We start from the raw sequence: 24,102 nt of genomic DNA on the forward strand, positions 1-24,102 counted from the left end.
TGGGGGCGGTTTGGGGAGGTGTTTGGAGAAGGTCACCTGGTGTTTGGCCATCTTCTCTGTTCCTTTCTTATTGTTGTTTAGTTGCTAAGTTGTGTCTGACTCTTTCTGACCCCATGGATGGTAGTCCGCCAGGCTCCTCTGTCCGTGGGATTTCCCAGGCAAGAATACTGGAGTGGGTTGCCACGTCCTTTTTCAGGGAATTTCCTGACCCAGAGATTGAACCTGCATCTCCTGCATTGCAGGAGGATTCTTTACTGCTGAGCTATGTGGGAAGCCCTTCTTTATTTCCATGCTAAAATTCCTTATATCCTTCCTTATTTCAGAGTTAAACTAGCCAGCATTGTAGCGGAAACACGGCAGCAAGACCTGGAGAAGATGCGCCAGTATTCCCAAGAGCTGGGGGTGCTGACGGAGCAACTCCACAGCCTGACCCTCTTCCTACAGACGAAACTAAAGGAGAAGGTAGGATATGGGGTTTCCTTCTCTTCCTTTATGATCATATCTTCAAATAAAGACAGTTTTATTTCTTCCTTCCCTGTCTGTAAACCTTTTATTCCCTTTCTTACTGCATTAGCTAGAACTTCCCCCCTGATGCTGAAAAGGATTCAAGTTGAGGAAGTTCCTCTCTAATCTTGGTTTACTGAGGTTTTTTCCAGTTGTATCTTTATTGTATAGAATAGTCTTCCTAAAATACTGTTCCATCTCTGTGACCTTCAGTGACTTTCAGTTGCCTACAGGATATCTTCAGCCTGTTGTCTGTCTCCTTCTTTCCTATTATGAACTCTTTACTCCCACTAGACTGCCTACACACTACACACACATCTCATTTCCATTCTTACCTGGATGCAGGCTGTTACCATGTTCATTCTCCTCTATCTTGAAACTGGAAATGACTTTTCCTTCCTATTAAAATCCTCCCTGGTTCACCTTCTTTGAAATGTTCCCAAACATCAGTGGACTCAGTGATCTCCTGCTATATTTCTCATGAGCTTACTCTCCTTTTTCACTTGTATTAATTTTCCTTGGATGTTTGGTCTCTTCTGCTAGACTGTGTTTATAGCAAGCAGAAGTTTAGCATTGCTTCTTTGGCTTCCCCACAGTGCACACTGCAGAGTAAATGGTGGATATCTTTCAGACTGCAGAGTTAATTAGCTTATTCAACAGTTAAGGGCAGAGCCAGAATCCTGAAATCAAATTGCTTATGAGCTGACGCCATTCCCCAGCATGTGATAAGCACAGAAATCTAGTCTTGGGAAGACAGACAGATGTAAATTTGTCATTTTGACTTGTGATTGTGATAGAAGGTTGTCTGAATGGCCACAGAGAAAGGAGCATCAGCTTTAGTTTGGAGAGTTAGGATGTCATCTCAGAGCAGGTGACTCTTGGGCAGAGTCTTGAGGTTATAAGTTTGTAGAGCAGGGGTGGGTATACAGGAAGGCCCATCAGGCAGAGGGAACAGCATATGGAAGTCATAGAGGCATTTAGGGGTACTTTTTGTAGTGTCTACCCTGTAACAAGACCTGGGTCAGGTGCTGGGACTAACCAGGTGAACAAGGCCAAGGCTCTGCTCATAATGGAATGTGGCGAGTTTGGGGCCTGGGAAGTAGCCCTGTATGAGTGGATTATAGAAGCTATGTGGGGCAGGGATGACAAGGGGAAGAGGCTGGAGAAGTAGGCAGGAGGCCAGATTTTTGAAGACTTGAACTAATGGCAATTATAGAAGGGATATGGAAGAGGGGATGGATTGAATTAATTCAATACATATTAAGGAAGTAAAGGTAATAGAGGGCTTCTCTGGTGGCTCAGCAGTAAAGAATCTGCCTACAATGCAGGAGACGTGGGTTAGATCCTTGGGTTGGGAAGATCCCCTGGAGAAGGAAATAGGCAACCCACTCCTGTATTCTTACTTGGGAAATCCCATGGACAGTGGAGCTTGGAGGGCTACAGTCTATGGGGTCATAAGAGTCAGACATGACTTAACAATTACATAACAACAGAAGGTAATAGAATATGGTGACCAGTTTGATATAGGAGTAAGGTGAAAGAGTGACTGATGATCTTTTTTGCTGGAAAGATGGCAACACTCTCTAGAACTGAGGTTGGCAGACTTTTCCTGTAATATGCAATATGATAAATATTTTCAGCTTTGTGAGGTATGTGATCTCTGTCTCAACTACTCAACTCTGCCTTTGTAGCTCAGAAGCAGCCATAGAGAGTATGTAAATAAATGGATGTGGCAATGTTTCAATAAAACTTTATTTACAAAGACAGATGGCAGGCCAGATTTAAACCACAGGCTGTAATTTGCTGCCCCCCTGCTCTAGGATCTTAAATACAAGTGGGGTGGGACAGGAAAAATGGTTAGCTCAGCTTTATACATAGTAAATTTCAGGTGAACCATGGAGCAGACTGGTAGATTTTTCACAGGCAGTTGAACCTTTGCACCAGGAGATTGGGAAAAAGTCCAATTGTAAAGAGACAGATTGAAGGATCATCAGTGTAGAAGTGGATGTTTCTGTGGAGCTCCTGAGGTGAAGCCATGTGGGGAATGAATTAGAGTGTAAAGGGGATCAAGTATGAACCAAAAGGAGCCCACAGTTAAAGACAGACCTCTGCCCAGAGAGAAGAAATAGCCAGAAAGGTATGAGTCCTATCTGTGAAGCAGTCATGTCACAAAAGCTAAGAAAATGAAATATCTACTAGAACGTGGTCATTGGTTATTACATAGGTCAGGTAAAGATCTGAAAGGAGTCCACTGCATTTGAAAGTAACGGTGCCCTTGGAGCACGAAATAACGAGGATGCCATTGGTGTTCCAATAATGGTGGAATGGTGGGGCAGAATCCTGTGTGTAGTGGCCCAGGGATTCCGTAGATGGTGGGAATTTTAGGCAAGAAATGTAGGCTTTTCTTTCCTTTTTTTTAATTGAAGGGAAAGAGAAAAGGCAGTAGCTAAAAGGGTACTTAAGGTAAAAAGAAGGCTTTTTAAAAAAAATTCTTGTTCTAGTGAGAGAGAATTAAGTTCAGGAAGAGGAACTAATTGAAAAGTTGAAGATAGAGAAGAGAGGTGATAGATAGAACAGCATTCCCACGGAGATGGCTAGTGAGTACGTGTATGTTCAGAGAACTCAACTAACCCTGAAAAGCAGCTGACATTTTTTCTCCCTTGCCCTCAGGCTGAACCAGAGACCCTCCCGATAAGCACAGCCAGTGCTTTTTCCCAGGAACACCCTCCGCCCAGTGACAGCACTTTCTTGGGAAGTCCCCAGACAGCAGAGGCAGATGAAGGTTAAAGGCCCAGGAATTGAAGGGTGGGAAAGTTGGGACCCTTCTCCTGGTATCTTCAGCTGTTGAAGATGCTGTCAACAGACCCTGTCTCTCCCTGGTTTCTGTGGTGGCAGATCCTTGACGGGGTCACCAGAGGGGCCCTCTGCCATGGTTGGTTTTTGTTTCAGACCCAGAATCTACTCCTGTGCCCTTGCTTGGAAGTGACAAGAGTGCCTTCACCAGAGTAGCATCAACAGTTTCCCTTGAGCCTACAGGTTAGGATGGGCTCCAGGGATCCTGCCTCATTTCTAGATCTGGTTGTGATGATAAAGACTAAAGCAGTGAGAAGTGCTTTGCTCTAAAAACCTCAATTCTATTTGGGCTTATTTCAGTTCTGCCTTTGGGGGATCGGTAATGTTCCGGATTTTCAAATCCTATGGGTGGGGAACATGGATAAGAGTGGAAGAAGTGATGGCTATGTACTTCTTCCTTCCAGAGTTAAAGGGCTTTGCCTCTCATCTAGTACTTTCTCTTTCAGAAACCCCAGGCATTGAGAAGAGCCTGGCAGAAATGGGTACTAAGACTCTGGAACTTCAGAGCCTGTGTTCCTTGCTGCAGGAGTCTAAAGAAGAGGCTGTCAGGACTCTGCAGCAAAAGATGTAAGTGGAGTGCAGTCTTAGTGAGAGAGGGCAGGTCATGTGAGCAGCCCCTTAATGTCAAGGGCCCAGCCAGCCCCTGGTGGGGGCAGGAATAATACTGAATTCTTCCCTCCCTTAGATGCGATCTGCAGGCTCAGCTGCAGGCCCAGGAAGAACAGCATCAGGAAGCCCAGAAGGCAAAGGAAGCGGACATAGAGAAGCTGAACCAGACCTTGTGCTTGCGCTACAAGGTGGAGGAGGGGCCTGGAAGTGAAGCCATGAGGAACTGGGGCAGCTGTGCGGGCCCACTGGGGAGCTGCTGTCTCCCCAGGAATCTGGGTGGTGGGGATTTTCCAACCATTGCCCTAGTTTTGCCCTTCCTGGGGTCAGACAATTCACATAATTGGGAACCAGCTATAGGCTGACCCATCTTCCAGGCTGACCTAGAAGTCAGGAACTCTAGCAGAGCTCTCTCTACAGGGAAATGTGCCTGGCCTGACCTAGCCCTAGAGGAAGAATTGGAGTGTTGGTAATTGGTATCACCTGGGCTGAGCATGAGTCAGGCATGAAATCTTATCTCTTGGCAAGGGCTGCAAAGAAGCCAGCTTTCCCACTGCCTTCTCACCTCCTTTTCTCTCACAGAATGAAAAGGAACTCCAGGAAGTGATACAGCAGCAAAACGAGAAGATCCTGGAGCAGATAGACAAGAGCGGCGAGCTCATAGTACGTTTGTCATGACGCCTGGCCTCTGCCTTCTGTGTCACTATAGCCAGGATCCCAGATGTGGGAATCGGGTCCCCTGGTCTACCCTTGCTCACCACATGGGGTAAGGATGGAGAGGACCTTTGAGCGCAACTAGATACCTCTCCATTCTCATCCCCAGAGGCTTAGGGAGGAGGTGACCCAGCTCACCCGCTCCCTTCGGCGTGCAGAGACAGAGACTAAGGTGCTCCAAGAGACCCTGGCAGGCCAGCAGAACCCCGACTGTCAGCCCATGGACACGAACTGGATCCAGGAGAAAGTGTGGCTCTCCCAAGAGGTGACTCAGAGTTAACCAAAGAGCTGGGCAACTGGTGGGAACCTTAGGCTGTGCCCCTACTCATCTGAACATATCTATAGGTGGATAAACTGAGAGTGATGTTCCTGGAGATGAAAAATGAGAAGGCAAAACTCGTGGTCAAGTTCCAGAGCCACGTAAGGATTTCCATGCCATTCCAGGCTGTTTCCCATCTCCTCTAGCAATTTCCCTGCCATGTCTACCTTTCCCTACAAGCTATGTCATTCTTTTAAGGATAGAACTTATGCAGCCTATTTGTTTTTTAGAGAAACATCCTGGAAGAGAATCTGCGACGCTCTGATGAGGAGTTAAAGAAATTAGATGACACTGTTCAGCATATTTACGAGGTAAAGGCGGGAGGGCATTGATGCACCTTAGGTACTTGGCATAAGGCCTGGCCAGGGGTACTGATGAGCATAGCTCTGATTCGCAGCCTGTGCTGAGAGCTGGGCCCTGATTCACTGTTGTGGCCTTCTCTGTGGCTTCCATTTTCTCCCCTCTAAGAGGGTGCTTCCTAGGCCTGGTGCTTCCTGGCTTGTGACCCTGAGCTGCCTTTTCTGAATCTCTTCCCAGACTCTGCTGTCCATCCCAGATGTCGTGAACGGCTGCAAGGAGCTACAGGGATTGCTGCAATTTCTGAGCTAAGAAACTGAAAGCTGGAGTCTGTTGCACCCCTTTTTATCTGCAACAGTCCCTTACCCCAACATCAGGACCAATTGGCTTAGAGCCAGCTCTGTTTATAAAATAAAGTATATTTAATGTATTTCTTCAGGCTCACTGAATCTTATTTCTTGGGTGGGAGGTGGGTAGATGAGCTCAGGGGGAGGCAGCTTGGTCCTTTTGCCTGGGCTCCCTACCTCCATACACCCCTCCCAACGCATCCAGAGCCACAGCCAGCTCCTGACTCCTTTTCTTGCTTCCCCAAATACTCTGGGCACTGGACTACTTGTTCCCTGGCTCACTGCCTGGTGGGAAACAGACAAGGCTTCATTCTCTTACCTTCTCTATCCCCCTCTGGGGTAGCCCTGGTGAATAAGGGGGTCAGGACAAAGAACCCTCTGCCCTGGACTCGCACACTGTTGCTGCCTGTGTTCCACCTACCCTATCTATGGTAATTGTTTACGGTGACTCTCCTTCATCAGACCAGGATTCATCCCCAACAGCCAGCACAGTCCTCTGCATAAGGCCACCGTGGCAGGAATCAGAACAAGGCCATTTCCTGCCAAGGTGGCCTTTCCGCTGGTGTCTGGGCTCCGCGAGGTGGGAGGAGGACAGTCTACAACCACCTCCGAGATCCCGGCAGTCAGTCACTCCACCTCATCGCCGCGCCTCCGTGGGCGTGGCCTCACCGCGCACTCCAGTCCTGGGAGGGGGCGTGGCCAGGGCGGGGAGGGGGGAGGCCCCGCCCTCCGGGGGGAGTCACGTAGCTCTGCGGCAGCCGCAGCCTCATTTACAGAAGCCGGGGCTGGAACCGCAGCTGTCGCGGATCTGAACGCGAGCTGTTCCTGTGGCTGCGCAGCTACCTTGCTGCGGACAGGTGAGCCCCGGGAGTTGCTCAGCATCTCCAATTCCTCTCCCTGACTCTTCCCTCTGCTATCCTTGCCCTACTCCTGCGGGGCCCTGGATGTGCCTTCTCGACTCTCTCCTTTCTGTCCACTCCACGGCTCAGCTTCTCCCACAGCACCCCTTCCTTTTAGCTCTGATGCAGCTTTTTCGATTCCAAATCTTCCTCTGCCGGCTGGACTTATCCTTGGTGTTAGCCTCTTCCACCCAAACCATTTTAACCTCAGCCTGCTTCCTCTCCTAGGCTGAGTTCCCTCTCCAGTTCTCCTGCCTTCACGGTCCCCCTGAGCTAGGTCCTTCTCCCTGGCTAGTTAGCCTGTTTCACCATCATCTCCCCATAGGTCTCCTCCCTCCTTATCCTGTGTCTCTTCCTCCCTTTTAATCCTGAGCCTCTGCTCCCATTCCCGTTAAGGAATGGAGAAGAGGTTATGGAAGCCTGTGGCCGTTGTTTTTTATTTTGTTTTTTTCACCACTGCTACTCCCTACCCCCACCCTTTTCCTCCAGAAGCTGAGGGAAGAGGGATGATGGGTACTTTTGCCTCATTCTGAAGCCTCGGAAGTAAGTGCACCTTCCCTCAGGGCCCTGCTGAGTGAGGATGAGAAAAAGGAAATTGGAATGGCCAGGGCTTTTGCCTACCTGAAGAAGGGGCCAAATTCAGTGAAAGAAAGACTGGCGTCTTTATTGAGGCAGTAGTTTCATAAGAAGACTTGTAACTTTGGGGCTGTTCACCTCCCCACCCCCACCCTGGGGCTGGGAAGGGTGCCCGTCAGGGACAAAAGGGGATGTGGGAACTGGTGCCCCGAGCCTGTTAGCTGCCCAAGAGACTGGTGCCATGTTGATGTCCAGGACTTGCGCCAAGGACTGCTGCTCTGTTCCCAACCGTTGCTTGTTGGGGTGGAAGGAAGAGGCCACTGGCCCACATGGACAGGAGAGGAAGCAGAGGAGGTAGGGTGGTGGGGTCCAGCATTTATACCTGTCTCCATTCCACAGAACTGTCACCATGCCCCACTCGTACCCAGCCCTTTCTGCTGAGCAGAAAAAGGAGTTGTCCGACATTGCCCTGCGGATTGTGGCCCCAGGCAAAGGCATTCTGGCCGCAGATGAGTCTGTAGGTAGGTGGGGCCCTGCGGTCAGGTGGGGAAGAGGTGGCCAAGGAGCTTGGGGATGACCTTGCCACCCTACTTTGTTTGCCCCTCCCCAGGCAGCATGGCCAAGCGACTGAGCCAAATCGGGGTGGAGAACACCGAGGAGAACCGCCGGTTGTATCGCCAGGTTCTGTTTAGTGCCGATGACCGTGTGAAGAAGTGCATCGGCGGTGTCATCTTCTTCCATGAGACACTCTACCAGAAAGACGATAATGGTGTCCCCTTCGTCCGCACCATCCAGGATAAGGGGATTGTCGTGGGCATCAAGGTGCAGCCACTGGCCCTAGATGGGGGCTGAACATGGAAATAGGTGTGTGTGTGCATGTGCAGGTGGCAAACAGGGTCCTGCCTGGGTTCAGTTCTGTGCCTGTGTTTCCCTTTCAGGTTGACAAGGGTGTAGTGCCTCTAGCCGGAACTGATGGAGAAACCACCACTCAAGGTACAGGAGGGGTGGTCTTCAGGACCACAGAGTTGTTGGGTGGCTGCTGCCGGCAAAGAAGAACAGAATAATGAGGTTGGCACTCTGCCTACAGGGCTGGATGGGCTCTCGGAGCGCTGTGCCCAGTACAAGAAGGATGGCGCTGACTTTGCCAAGTGGCGCTGCGTGCTGAAAATCAGTGAGCGCACACCCTCAGCACTTGCCATTCTGGAGAATGCCAATGTGCTGGCCCGCTATGCCAGCATCTGCCAGCAGGTGGGCCTATGTGTGTGTGAGGTGGTCAGATGGGTGTTCTGTGCCTGGTGGCGAGAGGGTTACATAGCTTTCTTCCATCCTACCTCCTGCCCCTCCTAAGCTACTCTGCTCTTACCTGCAGAATGGGATTGTGCCTATTGTGGAACCTGAGATTCTGCCTGATGGAGACCATGACCTCAAACGTTGCCAGTACGTTACAGAGAAGGTGAGTCCGCACCTGGGCACAGACATACACCACAGGGAGAACCTGACAGGGAGCCTGTGCTCCACAATCCCTGGCTCAGATGCAGGCACTTTCCTTAAGCACATTTTTACCTGACCCCAGAATGTACCTGTGAGTCTGACCTGTATCCACTCTCACAGTTATACCCACTTACCCCTAGGCAGGGAACATAATGGCAGGGGCCCAGAACCGTAGTCAACCTCCTCTGATCCCCAGGTCCTGGCTGCTGTGTACAAGGCCCTGAGTGACCATCACGTGTACCTGGAGGGCACCCTGCTCAAGCCCAACATGGTGACCCCTGGCCATGCCTGCGCCATTAAGTATAGCCCAGAGGAGATCGCCATGGCAACTGTCACTGCCCTGCGTCGCACTGTGCCCCCGGCTGTCCCAGGTACCACCCTGATTCCAAAGCTGTTCCTATCCCTAAGACCCATTCTCAGGTTCTTCTTGTGGCCTCCAGAAGTTCCTTGCCCTGGAAAAATAAGGAGCGATCAATCGGTTTGTCTCCTCTTCTCTGTCCTAGGAGTGACTTTCCTCTCTGGGGGTCAGAGTGAAGAAGAGGCATCTCTCAACCTCAATGCTATCAACCGATGCCCCCTTCCCCGGCCGTGGGCCCTCACCTTCTCCTATGGGCGTGCCCTGCAGGCCTCTGCACTCAATGCCTGGCGAGGGCAACAGGACAATGCTGGGGCCGCCACTGAGGAGTTCATCAAGCGGGCCGAGGTTGGGAGCTAAAGGTGGTGGGTGGGGAGATGGGGTGTAGCTAGGCAGGTGGCAGCCCAGAGGCTCTAGCCTGGACAGGGTCAGGAACCTGTGGACTGGGTCAGCTTACTTACTCCCCTCCTTTTGCAGGTGAATGGGCTTGCAGCTCAGGGCAAGTATGAAGGCAGCGGAGAAGATGGTGGAGCGGCAGTGCAGTCCCTCTACATTGCCAACCACGCCTACTGAGTACCCCTCTACACCACAGCCCTTGGCCCAATCACCTGCACCCAGTTTTGCCTGTAGTTATGGCCAGGGCCAAGTAGCCATGCAGAGCAGAGATGCCTCCATCCAGCACTGCGTCGTCTTCCTTTGTTCTCCTCCCCTCCCCTCTCAGATTGCTGCACCTGGGACCATTGGATGGGAGGATAGGGAGCCCTCGTGACTGAGGGCAGGAGAACTTGCTAGAAGTCAGAGCAGGATGCCTGGGTCTCCCCCCAGCCTCTGCCACCCCCCACAATTTTCCCATGATGGGGTTGCTTCTCCTTGGGCTCTCCTTGCCTGCCCTCTCTCCTAGGGTCAGAGGGTAGGGCAGCAGAGCTGACTCATGCTTTGTGTGCATACCACATAGCAAATAAATGGTAGCAAAACATGCTACTTTGTCTGCATTTTTTACATATCTAATTTCACCTCCCAGTTTCTGATCTCTAGTGTCTCTGAGCCATCTTGGACTGTGGAGGTGGAAAGGGTGGATTTTGTTTTACTGGGCATTAAGTTTAGGGGGAGGGGCACATCCAGTCACCATTCTCAGCTCAGGCTCTTGTTGATGTCTGAGGCTGGAGCGAGGAGGTATGGAGCGCTGTGAGTCTATCAGGAACTGCCACTTCAGAGGCACTTGACTGCAGCTGCAGAAGGATGGAGTGAGGCTGTGCTGTGCTTAGTCACTCAGTCGTGTCCAACTCTTGGCAACCCCCATGGAATGTACCCTGCCAGGCTCCTCTGTTGTCCATGGGGATTCTCCAGGCAAGAATACTGGAGTAGGTTTGCCATGCCTCCTCCAGGGGATCTTCCTAATCCAGGGATCGAACCCAGGTCTCCCACACTGTGGGTGGATTCTTCACCATCTGAGCCGATAGGGAAGCCCAGAGTGAGGCTAGACCCAAGCAACTTCTGACGGCAGCTTTTGTGCATGGCCCCAAACTGGACAAAGAGGCAATGGGAGTTTCTCACCTCTCAGCTGTGTTGACACATTCCACCAGGGGGAGCCACAACAGGAGCAGCACCTGTGTTCTTGCCCAACAGGAAAATCCCCAACCTAAGCACTGCCAGACCCAGCACGGTTATCTAAGAGGTTGCCAAGGGCTGTTGCTCATTCCTATCTGAGATAGATAGGGGCACAGAGGGAGCCAGTTTAAGGGTCTGGGCAAGAGTGACCTGGTGAGGTCTCATGCTGAACTTTGACCTCTTGGCCTGGGCGTTGGGAATAGGTTGAGACTCTGGGTCTATCTGAGCAGATGAAAAGACTAGAGAACCTGCCGGGTGTGTTCTGTGTAAACTGCGGAGGCCATGCTCTATGTAACGTGCACAGCCAATGCTTCTCCCAACTAATTATTGCAATATGGGAATGTAGGCTCAGTGTGGCCTGATCTTATATAAACAAAAAATAGCTAACACTTATATCCGGAGAAGGCAGTGGCACCCTACTCCAGTACTTTTGCCTAGAAAATCCCGTGAACGGAGGAGCCTGTTAGGCTGCAATCCATGGGGTCGCTAAGAGTCGGACACGACTGAGCAACTTCACTTTCACTTTTCACTTTCATGCATTGGAGAAGGAAATGGCAACCCACTCCAGTGTTCTTGCCTAGAGAATCCCAGGGACTGGGGAGCCTGGTGGGCTGCCGTCTATGGGGTTGCACAGAGTCAGACACGAATGAAGCGACTTAGCAGCAGTAGCAGCAGCAGCAACACTTATATAGCAGTTTCCTGCCAGGCCTTTACAGTTATTAACTCACGTACTACAACAATTCTATATAAAGTAGATACTACTGCAATTCCTATTTATGTTAAAAAACAATTCTATTCCTTTTGGCTGAGCTACATGCATACAGGATCTTAGTTTCCTAACCAGGGATCAAATCCATGCCCCTGCAAAGTCTTAACCACTGGACCACCAGGGAATTCCCTGCTATCCCTATTTTAATATGAGGAAACAAGATGGCTTCTCAAGATCGCTCAGATGAAGTGGGGAAGCTGGGATTTGAACCGAATTTGAACAAGAAAGATCCAGAGTCTGTGCTCTTGAATTTGTAAGAATTTTAGTCAAGTATTCAGACTTTAACAAGTTAGGAACGAATCCAAATGAATAGTAAAAGTATTAAATGAGCTAAATATGCTAAAACAGGTACTACTAGCTTGCTCCTCAGGAAGAGGAGCTCTATAATAAGGATGATAAACAATGACCGTGATAGGTGACTTTCTGTCTGCTCTTTATGAATGACCTCATTTTAGTCAGTATCTCCATTTTTCAGATGAGAAAATTGAGACTTAGAGCTTCCCGTGGTCGCCCAGCTAGCATTTAACGACTGCAGTTTGCGCTCTTAATCCCTGGGGCTAGGAGTAGGTTCCACATGGAATCGGAGGGTGTCTTCCAGCAAAACCGAAACCCGCACAGTTTCTCAACCACCCGTTGACGCCGGGGCAGCCACCTTTCCAATTCCAGAAGAGGCTCTTTGCAGACCCCTCCTACCCCTCGCTGGAGAAGGAAATGGCAACCCACTCCAGTACTCTTGCCTGGAGAAGCCTATGGACAGAGAAGCCCGGGGGGCTACAGTCCATGGGGTCGCAAGAATCGGACACAACTGAATCTCATCACCACCTACCCCTCGCAGGCTTCCTCCCGCCGGAGTGCCGCTACCGATTGGTCGTGACCGCGGCGGTGGGCGCGCCCCCTCCGTGCGGGTTTCCGATTGGGGGAGGCCTGCGCGGCCCCGCCCCTCAGCGGCAGGAGCGACCGGACGCAAGCATGGCGGCCACCGGGGCTGCAGCTACGGACCTAGGTTCGGTGGGGTTCGGGTCGGGGCTGCGGCTCGCGGAGTGCGAGGGTGGAATGCAGGGGTGGGGACTGTGGTGTGCAAGAGGTCTCGCGGACTGGGGTCGGGGTTCGTCTCAGACAGGATTCTTTCAGACTCGGGCCCCGGCCCTTAGCCCGGGAATCCCTCGGAAGGCGGGCCGGGAGGCTCTGAGGACCGGTTGCCGGGGCTCCTCCGCCTCCCGGGTGCGGCAGGCACCCGAGCCCACTGCTGGCGCCTCAGTGGATCCCTCCGTGCCCCGCAGAGGTGGTCCGAGGCAAGCGCGCCGCCCTCTTCTTCGCCACGGTGGTCATCGTGCTAGGGTTGCCGCTCTGGTGGAAGACCACGGAGACCTACCGGGCCCCGTTGCCTTACTCCCAGATCAGTGGGCTGAATTCCCTGAAGGTAAGACCTCAGGGGAGGAGGACCAAGGGACAGCCCGGGAAGATGGAGACTCAGCTGATGGCTCTGATGCTTCTTCCCGCAGCTGCGGCTAATGGTGCCGGTCACTGTAGTGTTTACCCAGGAGTCAGTGCCATTGGATGACCAGGAAAAGCTGCCTTTCACCGTTGTGCATGAGAGAGAGATCCCTCTGAAGTGTGAGTTCCTGGGGGATCAGGGCTGTCTTTCTGGTCTGAGCTCAGTCCACAGATAAGTTGGCTAGGAGGAGCATGTATGTGTGTCTGACCCTTTGCGACCCTATGGACTGAAGCCCGCCAAGCTCCTCTGTCTATGGGATTTCCCAGGCAAGAATACTGGAGTGGGTTGCCATTTCCTCCTCCAGGGGATCTTCCCGACCCAGGGATTGAACCCGCGTCCCTTGCATCTTCTGCATTGGCAGGCAGATTCTTTACCACTGTGCCACCTGGGAAGCCCAGGAGGAGCATGGGTACCCTGAAAAAGTGGTTAAAAACTTATTTTAAAAGCCCTCTCTAAATGAACACTGTGTTTGCTGAGAAGAAAAAAAAAAAAAAAGCTTTAAATTCAGTATTCACCATTAACATGGCAGTTTTTTTCATAAAACAATTGTGCTACCTGATCAGCAGCAGGTGATGCTCAGGGGACAGAGGAGGATGTGGGATGTAGTGGAATGAGCACAGGATTTGGAATCAGTTTGAACTTGTATACAGGCCTTATTCATTTTAACATTAACACTTTACTGAGTGTGAGGGACTTTTCTTGTGTGCTTAGTCACTCAGTCGTGTCTGGGCTCTTTGCCACCCCATGGACTGTAGCCTGCCAGGCTCCCCTGTCCATGGGGATTCTCCAGGCAAGAATACTGGAGTGGATTGCCATGCCCTCCTCCAGGGAATCTTCCAACCAAGAGATCAAACCAAGGTCTCCCGCATTGCAGGCTAATTCTATACCATCTGAACCACCAGGGAAGCACTTTCCCTAGGTATCAGGAATTTAGAGATGAATAAGAAATTGATAATGGTTTCAAGAAATCCATAGGAAGGGGAGAGAGACAGAGATAGAAATCAATGTAGAAGTATATAAGTATATAAGAAACAGGGACTGAACTTAAGAAAGAGACTATAATTGGGAGGAAAAAAAGGTAGAGAAGGTTTTGAGGGCTGTAATTTTTTTTTTTTTTAAGAGACAGCATTTATTGTTTTTTAAACAACCTCCGCATTATTTATTATTTTTGGCTGTGCTGGGTCTTCATTGCAGTGCGCAGGCTTCTCACTGAGGTGGTTTCTCTTGTTGCGGAGCACAGACTCATTAGTTGTGGCACACAGGCTCAGTTGTTCAGTGACATGTGGAATCTTCCTGGACCAGGGATCGAACCTGTGTCCCTTGCTTTGGCAGGTGGACTCTTATCCACTGCGTCACTAAGGAAGTCCCGAGCGTTGTAATTTTTAAGACAGATTTTTAAAGGAAGTGTAGAAATTCAGGTTAAATGAGGAGGTGAGGAAGGGATAACACTAGCATAACTAATATTAGTTGTTCATTATATGCCAGAAACTAGGTGAAACACTTTATTTACATGTGTTGCCTCATTTAATCCTAACATTATGACCTCCATTTTGTTAAGTTTCTCTTTTTTCTTTTATTATATATCAGCTCTTCCTACCCCATTCCAGTATATTTCTTTTCATTGATTTGTTGGAGAAACCAGGTCCTTTGTTTGTTAGGACATCTCACATTCTGGATTTGGCAGATTTTTTTTAACGTATTCATTATCGTTATTTCCTATAAACTGATAGATCTAGTGGTTTGTTTAAAATTAGGTTCAGGTTTTTTTTTTTAACTAAAAATATTTTTTTCTTTTGGTTGCCCTGTGTGACTGACATGCAGGATCTTAGCTCCCTGACCAGGGATCAACCCAGGCCCCCTGTATTGGGAGTGTGGAATCTCAGCCACTGGACCACCAGGGAAGTCCTGACGTGTCCGTTCTCTATGTCTGACTCTCCATTCCAGCATCTTCTTTTTATCAAGAATGTGTACTGAGTTTAATTCTTTTGAGGCATTTATTGAAATAATCATATGGTTTTCCTCCTTATACCTTTTTTATTGTAATGAATATTGTAGTAGATTTCCCTGTGGGGAGGATACTTCAGGTTGAAGGTTCACAGGGAGAGGCAAGAGCTGGCAGGTGGACGAGGTGGAGTGCCATGTATTTATATCATCCGTGGTTTTTTAGGTGGCGCTAGTGGTAAAGAACCTGCCTGCCAGTGCAGGAAATGCAAGAGACGTGATTTTGATCCCTACATCAGGAAGATCCTCTGGAGGAGGGCATGGCAACCCACTCCAGTATTCTTGCCTAGAAAATCCCATGGACAGAGGGGCCTGGTGGGCTACAGTCCATGGGGTCAGAAAGAGTCAGACACCACCGAGCATGCACACACAGTCTGCATAAATCATTAGAACTGGCTGAAGCTTCTTGGTCTTTCTCTGCATATCATCATCTTGCTCTCCAGGATGCTGGACAGTGTTAGGGCTGGAAAGGTGGGCTCTTCTCGTTATGCCTCTTTGTTTTCTCTCAGATAAACTGAAAATCAAATGCCGTTTCCAGAAGGCCTATCGGAGGGCTTTGGATCATGAGGAGGCGGCCTTGTCACTGGGCAATATACAAGGTACTGGAAGGGGTGATCATTTTTAACAGGAAGCCCTCTTTTACCTTCTGATCTCTAAGTGTGTAGTTTCCATACTTTGTCTTTTTTTTTTTTGGCTGCATTATGCAGCTTGTGGCTATCTCACTTCCCTGACCAGGGATTGAACCCGGGCCATGGCAATGGGAAAGCCCAGAATCCTGACCACTAGGCCACCAGGGAACCTCTCTGGGAAAGCTGGGTGTGAGAGACCTTGTATCCTAGCGTGGGCCACTGAGGTCCAAACCTGGTCACGTGTCAGCTGGGTGTGAGTGGGAGGTGGAGTGATGGACTAGGCGTCCTGGGGGAGCCAGAGGGAGAGGGAATGGTGTTTTCTGCTCCTGGTAACCCCCCTGCTCTCGTCCCCAGAGGCAGAAGCCATGTTAGCTGAGCCATCGGAGCAAGCAGAGGGCTCCCTGACAGTGTATGTGATCTCTGAACGCTGCTCGCTCCTCCCTCAGGTAGGGTGAGCAGACAGGCTGCGGCCCGGCCGTCTCCCTACAGCTCGTCCTCACCTAAGTCTCCTGGTTGTGGGATTGCCCATTCCTTCCATTTGCTGCAGAAAAGTCCGCAAGTATTTTTTTAAAAATAGGGATTGTTTTTATTGACTCTGGGTCTTTCTAAATCCAAGGCTTGGAGATGGTTACAAGTTCCAATTTAAAGTGGGGGGGAAAAAGTCAGTAGGATTAAAGAAGCCACTTGGAATGGGCTATGATGGTAATATGAGCCACACATTGATCTTTTCACTTACTGAGCAAAAGGCTCAGTGGGAGCTGTACCAGGTACATTTTATTTAATGTATTTATTAAAATATTATGTATTTGTGCCGGGTCTTAGTCGAGGCACGTGAGATCTTTGACCTTTGTGGTAGCATACGGGGTCTTTAGTTGTGTGTGGCATGTGAACTTAGTTGAGGCCTGTGGGATCTAGTCCCCTGACTAGGATCGAACCCAGGCCCTCTGCATTGGGAGCGTAGAGTTTTAGCCACTGGACCATCAGGGAAGTCCTTTATTTTTTAATTTATAATGAAATGTTAATTATTACAAAAAGATGAAAGAAAATTTTACTGAACATGCATTTCCCACCCCCAGTTTGCAAACTACAGTACAGCCCTGTGTATCTCCATGGTTATACCCCTTCCCTTTCAGCCCAAAGCGACCACAGTTAGTGTGTATCATTCTCTTACTTTTTTTCAAGTTTTACCACATGTTATATCTCTATAAGCACTGTGTTTAATTTTACCTGTTTTTGAACTTTATGTAAATGGCATAATAGAGTGCATGTTCTTCTCCAGTTTTCACTTTGCTCGACCTTTATGTTTGAGTTCTTCATGATGTCTAGTTGAATCGAATGCATTCATTTAAAATTCTGCCTTATGTTTCATTGTATAAACATATCACAGTTTATCCATTCTGTCGCTAACAGGCATTTGGATTGTCTCCAGTTTTATCCTATTACGAATAATGCTGCCATGAAAATTCTTGTACTTGCCTCTTTGCCATGTGCTGTCTGCTGGTATCAAACTTGCCAGTGGTTTGTTTCTTCTTGCTCAGTGTGCCATCTCTTAGTTTCTAGCCCACAGAGATAGAACTGTTGCCTGGACCTGTGTCGACTGGGAAGGAGAAGAGAACTGAAATGAATGAAAACACTCACATATCCCCATAGCTCAGAAATGCTGAGATAATTAGTTCACTGTGAATTCAGAGAGAGGTGCAGACCTGCTGGTCGGTGGCAAAAGACCAGATTCTCAAAGACAGGAGCCAGAGTGCTCCTCTGCTTTCTTCCCTGACCTGTGTGGGCCTCCTGTCCCTTGCTTGCCCCTCATAGGACATGATGAGCTACATTGGGCCCAAGCGGATGGCAGTTGTGCGGGGGATAACGCACCGGGAGGCCTTTAACATCATCGGCCGCCGCATCATCCAGGTAGTCCAGGCCATGTCTTTGACTGAGGACGTTCTTGCTGCAGCCCTGGCTGACCACCTTCCTGAGGACAAGTGGAGCTCTGATAAAAGGCGGCCTCTCAAGTCCAGCTTGGGTAGGATGACCTGGCTTTTGCCAGGGGAAGGAAGAAGGAAATGAATTATGCAGAGATACTGGAGTGGGAGGGGAATCTACATGCAGATGCTTCACTCCTTCTATGATTTCATAAAAGTATTTATTTTTAATTGAAAGATAATTGATTTACAATATTGTGTTGGTTTCTGTCATACATCAACATGAATCAACCATAGGTTTTAGTTTCATTTTTCTTTAAAAAAATTTTTTGTTTATTTATTTGGCTGTGCGAAATCTTAGTTGCAGCCTGGGGGATCTAGTTCCTTGACCAAGGATTGAACCCAGGCCCCCTGCATTGGGAGCATAGAGTCTTAGCCACTGGACCACCAGAGAAGTCTCTCATCTTTTTCTTAAAGTACTCAGTGTTCCTCACCCCAGTTTTATCCTCCCTTTGGTTTCATGATGGCAATCAGGCCCCTTCCAGAGAGAAACAAGTGCAGCTTCGCCAGGGATACAGGCTTGCCTTTGATCCATAGGAAGCCCTGGCTTCCCTGACTCCTGTTTCTATAGGCTATGAAATCACCTTCAGTTTACTCAACCCTGACCCCAAGTCCCATGACGTCCACTGGGACATCGAGGGGGCTGTCCAGCGCTATGTGCAGCCCTTCCTGAGTGCCCTCAGTGCAGCAGGCAACTTCTCTGTGGACTCGCAGGTGAGACTAGGAACAAGCTGAAGAGCCCTTTTCCTGGGTACACCACCCTTTGCCATCCTGCACCATCCTTTCCTACCATAGATATGTAGCCTTTACAAGTGTAGTCTGTTCTTCCGGCTCTTTGAGCTTGCTGGTTGGTTAGGAAATTCCTGTGTATGTATATGGTTCTGGGGTCTGCTTTCCCTCCTTGGTGTCCAGCTTGGGGAATTTTGTCAGTGCTTGTTAAAAAACTAACTTCCTTAATGGCTCCTTCTGGAACTGTATTCAACAGTTTTACTATCCTACAAATTTGTTTAAAAACACACAGCCAGTTTGGGATTGACGTGTACACACTGCTGTTTTTAAAATGGATAACCCAACAGGGACCTAGTGTATAGCACACTCTGCTCAGTGTTATGTGGCAGCCTAGATGGGAGGGGAGTTTGGGAGAGGATGGATACATGTATATGTATGGCTGAGTCCCTTTGCTTGCTGTCCACGTGAAACTATCTCAACATTGTTAATTGACTATACTTCAGTATAAAACAGTTCAAAAAAAAACTTCCTGAAAGACGTTAACATAGTAACAATAAAGACGGGAAAAATGTAGTTTTCTGAATCACACAGTGTCCTTTTTAGGGAAAACGTGGGAGACACTTTTATCAGGTCTTGGTAGTGGGAGTAATTACTTCTGAATAGCTGACTTGATTTGATCTGTGGACACTGAATTATGCTCTTTTTTTGTTTAGGCTTTTGGAGAGCCTGGTAAAATAATGTGTTCAAAGCATGGATTTAGTGTGTTAACTTTATCCTTAGCTTTGTTATTTTTTTTCCCTAGTCCTGTTTTCTCTCAGCCTTAATTTTTTTTTTTAAATTGAAGGACAGTTGGTTTACAGAATTGTGTTGGTTTCTGCCAAACAGCAACATGAATCAAACATAGGTATACATAAGCCTTGATTTTTGTCTCTCATATTTTCCCTGCCTAATTGTTATCTTTTTGAGGACACACTGGACTATCGATCAACAGACAAAATAACATGCTTTTCCTCTTTGTTCTGCAGATTCTTTACTATGCAGTGTTGGGGGTAAACCCCCGCTTTGACTCAGCTTCCTCCAGCTACTACTTGGCCGCACACAGCCTCCCCCATGTCATCAACCCTGTGGAGTCCCGGCTGGGTGAGCTCCTGAGGTTGAGGGTCTCTCTGGCAGGCCAGGGAAGGACCTGGTAGGCTCAGCCTGGGGTGGGAAGTGGGTTGTGTGTAGTGACGGCTCCCAGTTTGGGTTGGTCCGAGAGTGTTGAGGAGGTGCTGGGCTTTTAGGCTCCTTTCCCATGATAGTCTCCACTTCCACACGGTCATAGCCAAAAGCACTTATTAAGCATTCCCAGCACTTTTTATAAACACATGGATCGGAAGATACAGCCACACTTTCTTGTAAGAAAAGACAATAGTAGCAGTACATGAAGGCGGAATTTGAGTCAATAGTTCTGCTGATTGAGGAACCTTGAAGCTGGGATTCCAGTTTTTCATTTTGGGGCTGGATCCTAGGAAGAGGAGGTTTGACCGAGAACTGTAATAGAGGCAAACCAAGGGGAGTAAATCACTAGCTGTGGAATTTCAGGGTTAGGCCAGCATGTTTCAAGGGCTGTGGGAGGGGCAACACGAGAGGCCTTGGTGAATCCTTCCTCCCTTCCTCCTTCCCTTCAAAGTCTGAGGGACTGCTTAACGGCATGACTGTCTACAGAGAGAGAGATTTTAGGCTAGGCCACTATGAGCTTAGAGGCAAAAGAGTTAAGAGTGCATAGACATTCTGGAAGCTCAGGAAAGTTTACTGTGGATGAATTTTGAGACAGTGACCGAGTTGAGGCTGGCCAGGCAGGCAGGCAGGCACTAGATTAGCACTTTAAGATGTCTGAACTTTAACCTGGTAAGAGTGGCTGGCTGCAGAAGGATATGAAGCAGGGACTGACCTGAGGTCAGATTTATCCTTGTGCCTAAGAACAGGTTATAATAATATGGGTGCAATATGGTAGTGGGCCAGAAAGCTGTCTTAGACATTTGGCACTGGCAGGGTATGGTGTGGGGGTCTGTTGGAGGAGGGGCGATTCAGGGGCAGGAATGTACTTTCAGGGGAGTGGCACATGTTGGGAAAATGTTGAGGTTCTTTACCACAGACACCCAGGCCCGGAGGATATCTTAGTGTTTATCAGCTGGGGAAACTGAGGTACAGAGTGCCCAGCAGTCAGCGGCTGACCTAGAACTAAGATCTGGATGCAACCTGCTGTGCTGACTCCCCTTCTTCTTGTGCCCCAGGATCCAGCGCCGCCTCCCTTTACCCCGTACTCAACTTTCTCCTCTACGTTCCGGAGCTTGCCCACTCCCCCCTGTACATTCAGGACAAGGACGGGGCTCCAGTGGCCACCAACGCCTTCCACAGTCCCCGCTGGGGTGGCATTATGGTAAATGGTCACACCGTGCAGAGCCCAGAGCCCAAGGTTCAGGGACAGACTGATATTCCCTGAGACTGTTTCGTCTGCTGTTCCTCCGTGGCCCGGCCTGAGTGGGTCGGGGAGGTGAGGCACCTCCTCAGCCGGTCCCACTGCTTCTTGTTTCCATCACTGTTGCTATAATCAGCCCCTTTTGCACTTGGCAGTTTGCACTGACTTAGGACTATTCTGTGTGTAACTGAGATCTAGGCCCTATCTGTGGGAGTCTTACAAGATTGGGAACTCTGTCTCCTCTGTAAGATTGGGAGTTTCTCATGGGTAGGAACTCTGGAATACAAATATTTCATTTTCTTTTTTTAACAAATGTTTCTTTAATAAGATTTGTGAGGGGGTAATGGAGATATAGGGCTTCCCAGGTGGTGCTAGTGGTAAAGAAGCCGCCTGCCAGTGCAGGAGATATGAGAGACGTGGGTTTGATCCCTGGGTCGGGAAGATCCTCTGGAGAAGGAAATGGCAACTCACTCCAGTATTCCTGCCTGGAAAATCCCATGGACAGAGGAGCCTGGCTGTAGTCCATAGGGTTGCACAGAGTCAGAAATGACTGATAATAGTAGAGATCATGTATATAAAACTCGTAGTAGCAGGTATCCCAGGCATATTTGGTTTGTCACTTTTAAAGAGCACAGAGTATGTCTTCCTTTTCTCTCATGGCCCCCAGAGGGTCTGGGGCAGAGCTGTGCACGGTCCTGGCGTGATGTTGAGGCCACCTCGTTGCCCCCTGCAGGTATACAACGTGGACCCGAAAGCCTACAACGGCTCGCAGCTGCCGGTGAGAGTCGAGGTGGACATGATGCGGGTTATGGAGGTGTTCCTGGCTCAGTTGCGGTGAGGCCCTGGGGATCCGCTTGGGGGCGTGGCTGCTGAGTCTGACTCTTGCCTCTTGGGCTGCCTGGAGTGAACTCTTACCTGGCAGGGATACCTTGGCTGTACCTGGAGCCCCAAGGAAACCAAGAAAGGTTTCCAAGAATCCCTTCATCCTTCTCCTAAGAAAGACTAGTTGCTGACAAAAACTGTTTTAGGAAAAATAGCCTTATGAATCCGTGGTGGCTCAGTGGTAAAGAATCCGCCTGCCAATACAGGAGACGTGAGTTCAATCCCTGGATCGGGAAGATCCCCTAGAGGAGGAAATGGCAACCCACTCCAGTATTCTTGCTTGGGAAATCCCATGGACAGAGGAGCCTGACGGGCTACAGTCCATGGGGTCACAAGAGTCGGACACGACTTAGCAACTAAACTTCAACAACAAGAACAAAAAGTGAAATCATTGGTTAAAGCGGAGCTTGGGGCTCGGAACTGCTTAGGGTTGCGTCTCACCCCCTAAGACCCTGAGGTGCTTCCTACAACCCCTGTGGTTCTGGGTGAGATGGAAAATCTTGATAGTTACTCTAGGAATCTCGACCATCTTCTCCCACCTTGTGGTCTCTGCTCCTTTGATCTTCTGCGCTGTTCCTACAGGCTGCTCTTTGGGATTGCTCAGCCCCAGCTGCCTCCAAAATGCCTGTTTTTTGGGCCTAAGAGTGAAGGGATAATGACCTGGGAGTTAGACCGTTTGCTCTGGGCCCGGTCCGTGGAGAACCTGGCCACAGCCACCACCACTCTCACCTCCCTGGCCCAGCTTCTGGGCAAGATCAGCAATATTGTCATCAAGGACGATGTGGCATCTGAGGTAAGCAGGCAGGGGATGCATTCTGTGGCTTAGGACTGGAGTGGCCAGCAACAGCCAGGGAGTGGTGAAGGCAGAGAGCCATTTGAGATTCAGAGAGTGTGTGGGCATGCCATCCTCAGTGCCCAGGCTTCCTCTAGAGGGCAGTGCCAGCTCCCCAGGAGGAGTGCAGTGTGGGTGTGAAGTGTTAAATGGGCACTAAGAAGATAACCCCTGGCCCTTTTATGCTATACTATGCTATGCTAAGTCACTCAGTCATGTCTGACTCTGTGTGACCCCATAGACAGCAGCCACCAGGCTCCCCTGTCCCTGGGATTCTCCAGGCAAGAACACTGGAGTGGGTTGCCATTTCCTTCTCCAATGCATGAAAGTGAAAAGTGAAAGTGAAGTCGCTCAGTCGTGTCCGACTCTTAGCGACCCCATGGACTGCAGCCTACCAGGCTCCTCCATCTATGGGATTTTCCAGGCAAGAGTACTGGAGTGGGGTGCCATTGCCTTCTCCGGCCCTTTTATACTGGCTGCCATATATCCTGGGTGAACTTCAAGCAACCTGCCTGGTAGATAGACGACACAGTGGGGCCCTCTCCCATCCCTCCCTACCAACTGATGCCTCAGACTTTTCCGTAACGCCCTGCCCATTCCTAGGTGTACAGGGCTGTAGCTGCAGTCCAGAAGGCGGCGGAGGAGTTGTCCTCTGGGCACCTGGCCTCTGCCTTCGCTGCCAGCCAGGAAGCTGTGACATCCTCGGAGCGTGCCTTTTTTGATCCCTCACTCCTCCACCTCCTCTATTTCCCTGATGACCAGAAATTTGCCATCTACATCCCGCTCTTCCTGCCCATGGCTGTGCCCATCCTCTTGTCCCTGTTCAAAATCTTCCTGGAGACTCGCAAGTCCTGGAAAAAGCCTGAGAAGACAGACTGAGTGGGGTGGCATCACAGTAGAAAGCCTTCCTTTCCAGCCAGGAGGGGAGGTGTTAGATTGAGAGGCACATAACGGGGCCTGCCACAAATGATTTGTCTCCAGTCTGCTCTGTTGCCACTCCAGCAGTCAAAGTATAACACTCCAAGAGGGTTTCCTCTTTCCTGTCCTCCCTGTTCTTGTGGCTCAGGTCGCTCCCACTCTTCATCTCCTCCCCCCACTCCAACCCCCAAACCTCAAAAGACCCAATCTGGGTCTCCTTACCTGGCTTGAACTTGAAGGCCCTTTACTATCTCCTGCTGCAGCAGGGGCAGCTTGTCTTTCTGCCCTGTTCCTCACAGTCCTCTTGCGCTGAGGGGGAGCACTAGGGAAAAGCCCTGGACTGGGTTCTAGGGCCCCCCTCCTGCTTCTCTTTGATCCCTCAGAGAGAGCCCTAGCACTGCTCTTCTAGAAGGGGCCAGGCCCCTGTCATCTCTGGGGCCTTCTCCCTTCCTCCTGGGTGGCTACACTTGGTGGGTGCAGCCTGATGCTGTGTGTGGCAGAGGTTCCCTTCCTCATCCCTTTATAGAGGCAGTGTGGTACAGTGGGGAGAGTTCTGGACTTGGGATCCAACATGTCTGAATTCAACCCTTGCTTCTGGACTTAATATCAGGGGAGCTTTGAATAAGCTACTTAATCCTCTCTGAGCTTCAGTTTTTCTTTTGTTAAAATAGCACTAATGACACCTCCCTTACAGGGTGGTTGTGAGGATTAAATGTGATGAGCTTGTGAAAGTGTCTGGCATATTCTAGGCTCTCAATAAACACTGGTTGAATATGAACTGGAATGATACAAAGTGTGATCATACCTTTCATTCTTCATTCGTGTGTAAGTCATGGTT

At 49.6% G+C, this 24,102-nt stretch overlaps 3 protein-coding genes across 5 annotated transcripts in view; all 3 read left to right on the forward strand.

Annotated features, from left to right (window-relative positions):
• Nucleotides 1-5,723, forward strand: part of SPAG5 (sperm associated antigen 5) — a 19,060-nt gene extending 13,337 nt beyond the window's left edge. Inside the window, exons 15-24 of the mRNA XM_086360045.1 lie at nucleotides 324-462; nucleotides 3,175-3,286; nucleotides 3,454-3,540; nucleotides 3,804-3,924; nucleotides 4,043-4,154; nucleotides 4,546-4,626; nucleotides 4,787-4,942; nucleotides 5,023-5,097; nucleotides 5,227-5,307; nucleotides 5,534-5,723. Of these exons, the coding sequence (XP_086216171.1) occupies nucleotides 324-462; nucleotides 3,175-3,286; nucleotides 3,454-3,540; nucleotides 3,804-3,924; nucleotides 4,043-4,154; nucleotides 4,546-4,626; nucleotides 4,787-4,942; nucleotides 5,023-5,097; nucleotides 5,227-5,307; nucleotides 5,534-5,605 (1,036 nt within the window). The 3' untranslated portion in view covers nucleotides 5,606-5,723. The remainder of the gene's footprint in view (nucleotides 1-323; nucleotides 463-3,174; nucleotides 3,287-3,453; nucleotides 3,541-3,803; nucleotides 3,925-4,042; nucleotides 4,155-4,545; nucleotides 4,627-4,786; nucleotides 4,943-5,022; nucleotides 5,098-5,226; nucleotides 5,308-5,533) is intronic.
• Nucleotides 5,724-6,412: 689 nt separating this feature from the next.
• Nucleotides 6,413-9,937, forward strand: ALDOC (aldolase, fructose-bisphosphate C). Its single transcript, XM_086360106.1, has 9 exons — nucleotides 6,413-6,497; nucleotides 7,515-7,636; nucleotides 7,726-7,937; nucleotides 8,054-8,108; nucleotides 8,203-8,363; nucleotides 8,485-8,568; nucleotides 8,803-8,977; nucleotides 9,110-9,309; nucleotides 9,439-9,937. Exons 2-9 carry the CDS (start codon nucleotides 7,525-7,527, stop codon nucleotides 9,532-9,534), a joined length of 1,095 nt encoding a protein of 364 aa, XP_086216232.1. The 5' UTR covers nucleotides 6,413-6,497; nucleotides 7,515-7,524; the 3' UTR covers nucleotides 9,535-9,937.
• A 2,344-nt stretch (nucleotides 9,938-12,281) lies between these two features.
• PIGS (phosphatidylinositol glycan anchor biosynthesis class S) lies at nucleotides 12,282-24,048 on the forward strand. 3 transcript variants are annotated; one of them, XR_015148177.1, is made up of 12 exons: nucleotides 12,282-12,341; nucleotides 12,619-12,758; nucleotides 12,841-12,952; nucleotides 15,344-15,433; nucleotides 15,818-15,909; nucleotides 17,276-17,483; nucleotides 18,014-18,156; nucleotides 19,197-19,311; nucleotides 20,448-20,707; nucleotides 21,366-21,466; nucleotides 22,097-22,307; nucleotides 22,950-24,048. XR_015148177.1 is itself a non-coding variant. In XM_086360104.1 (12 exons), the coding sequence occupies exons 1-12, from the start codon at nucleotides 12,308-12,310 to the stop codon at nucleotides 23,223-23,225; spliced, it is 1,668 nt and encodes a 555-aa protein (XP_086216230.1). In that variant the 5' UTR covers nucleotides 12,282-12,307; the 3' UTR covers nucleotides 23,226-24,048. The 3 variants fall into 3 exon arrangements, 2 of the variants coding, with proteins under 2 accessions (XP_086216230.1, XP_086216231.1); XM_086360104.1 differs by having other exon boundaries at nucleotides 20,448-20,593; XM_086360105.1 differs by lacking the exon at nucleotides 15,818-15,909 and adding an exon at nucleotides 15,910-16,022 and having other exon boundaries at nucleotides 20,448-20,593.
• The last annotated feature ends 54 nt before the right edge of the window (nucleotides 24,049-24,102 follow it).

The sequence above is a fragment of the Bos grunniens genome, chromosome 19 (genome assembly GCF_055505025.1).
Source record: "Bos grunniens cultivar Pamir isolate PY7600 chromosome 19, Bosgru_T2T1.0, whole genome shotgun sequence".
Classification (NCBI taxonomy): Eukaryota; Metazoa; Chordata; class Mammalia; order Artiodactyla; family Bovidae; genus Bos; species Bos grunniens.

Bases quoted from the DNA above. Each gene is read 5' to 3' on its own strand.
- ALDOC (XM_086360106.1), top strand. From the start codon at position 7,525: ATGCCCCACTCGTACCCAGCCCTTTCTGCTGAGCAGAAAAAGGAGTTG. The intron at 7,637-7,725 runs GTAGGTGGGGCC...GCCCCTCCCCAG, and splicing joins GGCCGCAGATGAGTCTGTAG to GCAGCATGGCCAAGCGACTG. The intron at 8,364-8,484 runs GTGGGCCTATGT...TCTTACCTGCAG, and splicing joins ATGCCAGCATCTGCCAGCAG to AATGGGATTGTGCCTATTGT.
- PIGS (XM_086360105.1), top strand. From the start codon at position 12,308: ATGGCGGCCACCGGGGCTGCAGCTACGGACCTAG. The intron at 15,434-15,909 runs GTACTGGAAGGG...CTCCTCCCTCAG, and splicing joins GTCACTGGGCAATATACAAG to GTAGGGTGAGCAGACAGGCT. The intron at 22,308-22,949 runs GTAAGCAGGCAG...GCCCATTCCTAG, and splicing joins AGGACGATGTGGCATCTGAG to GTGTACAGGGCTGTAGCTGC.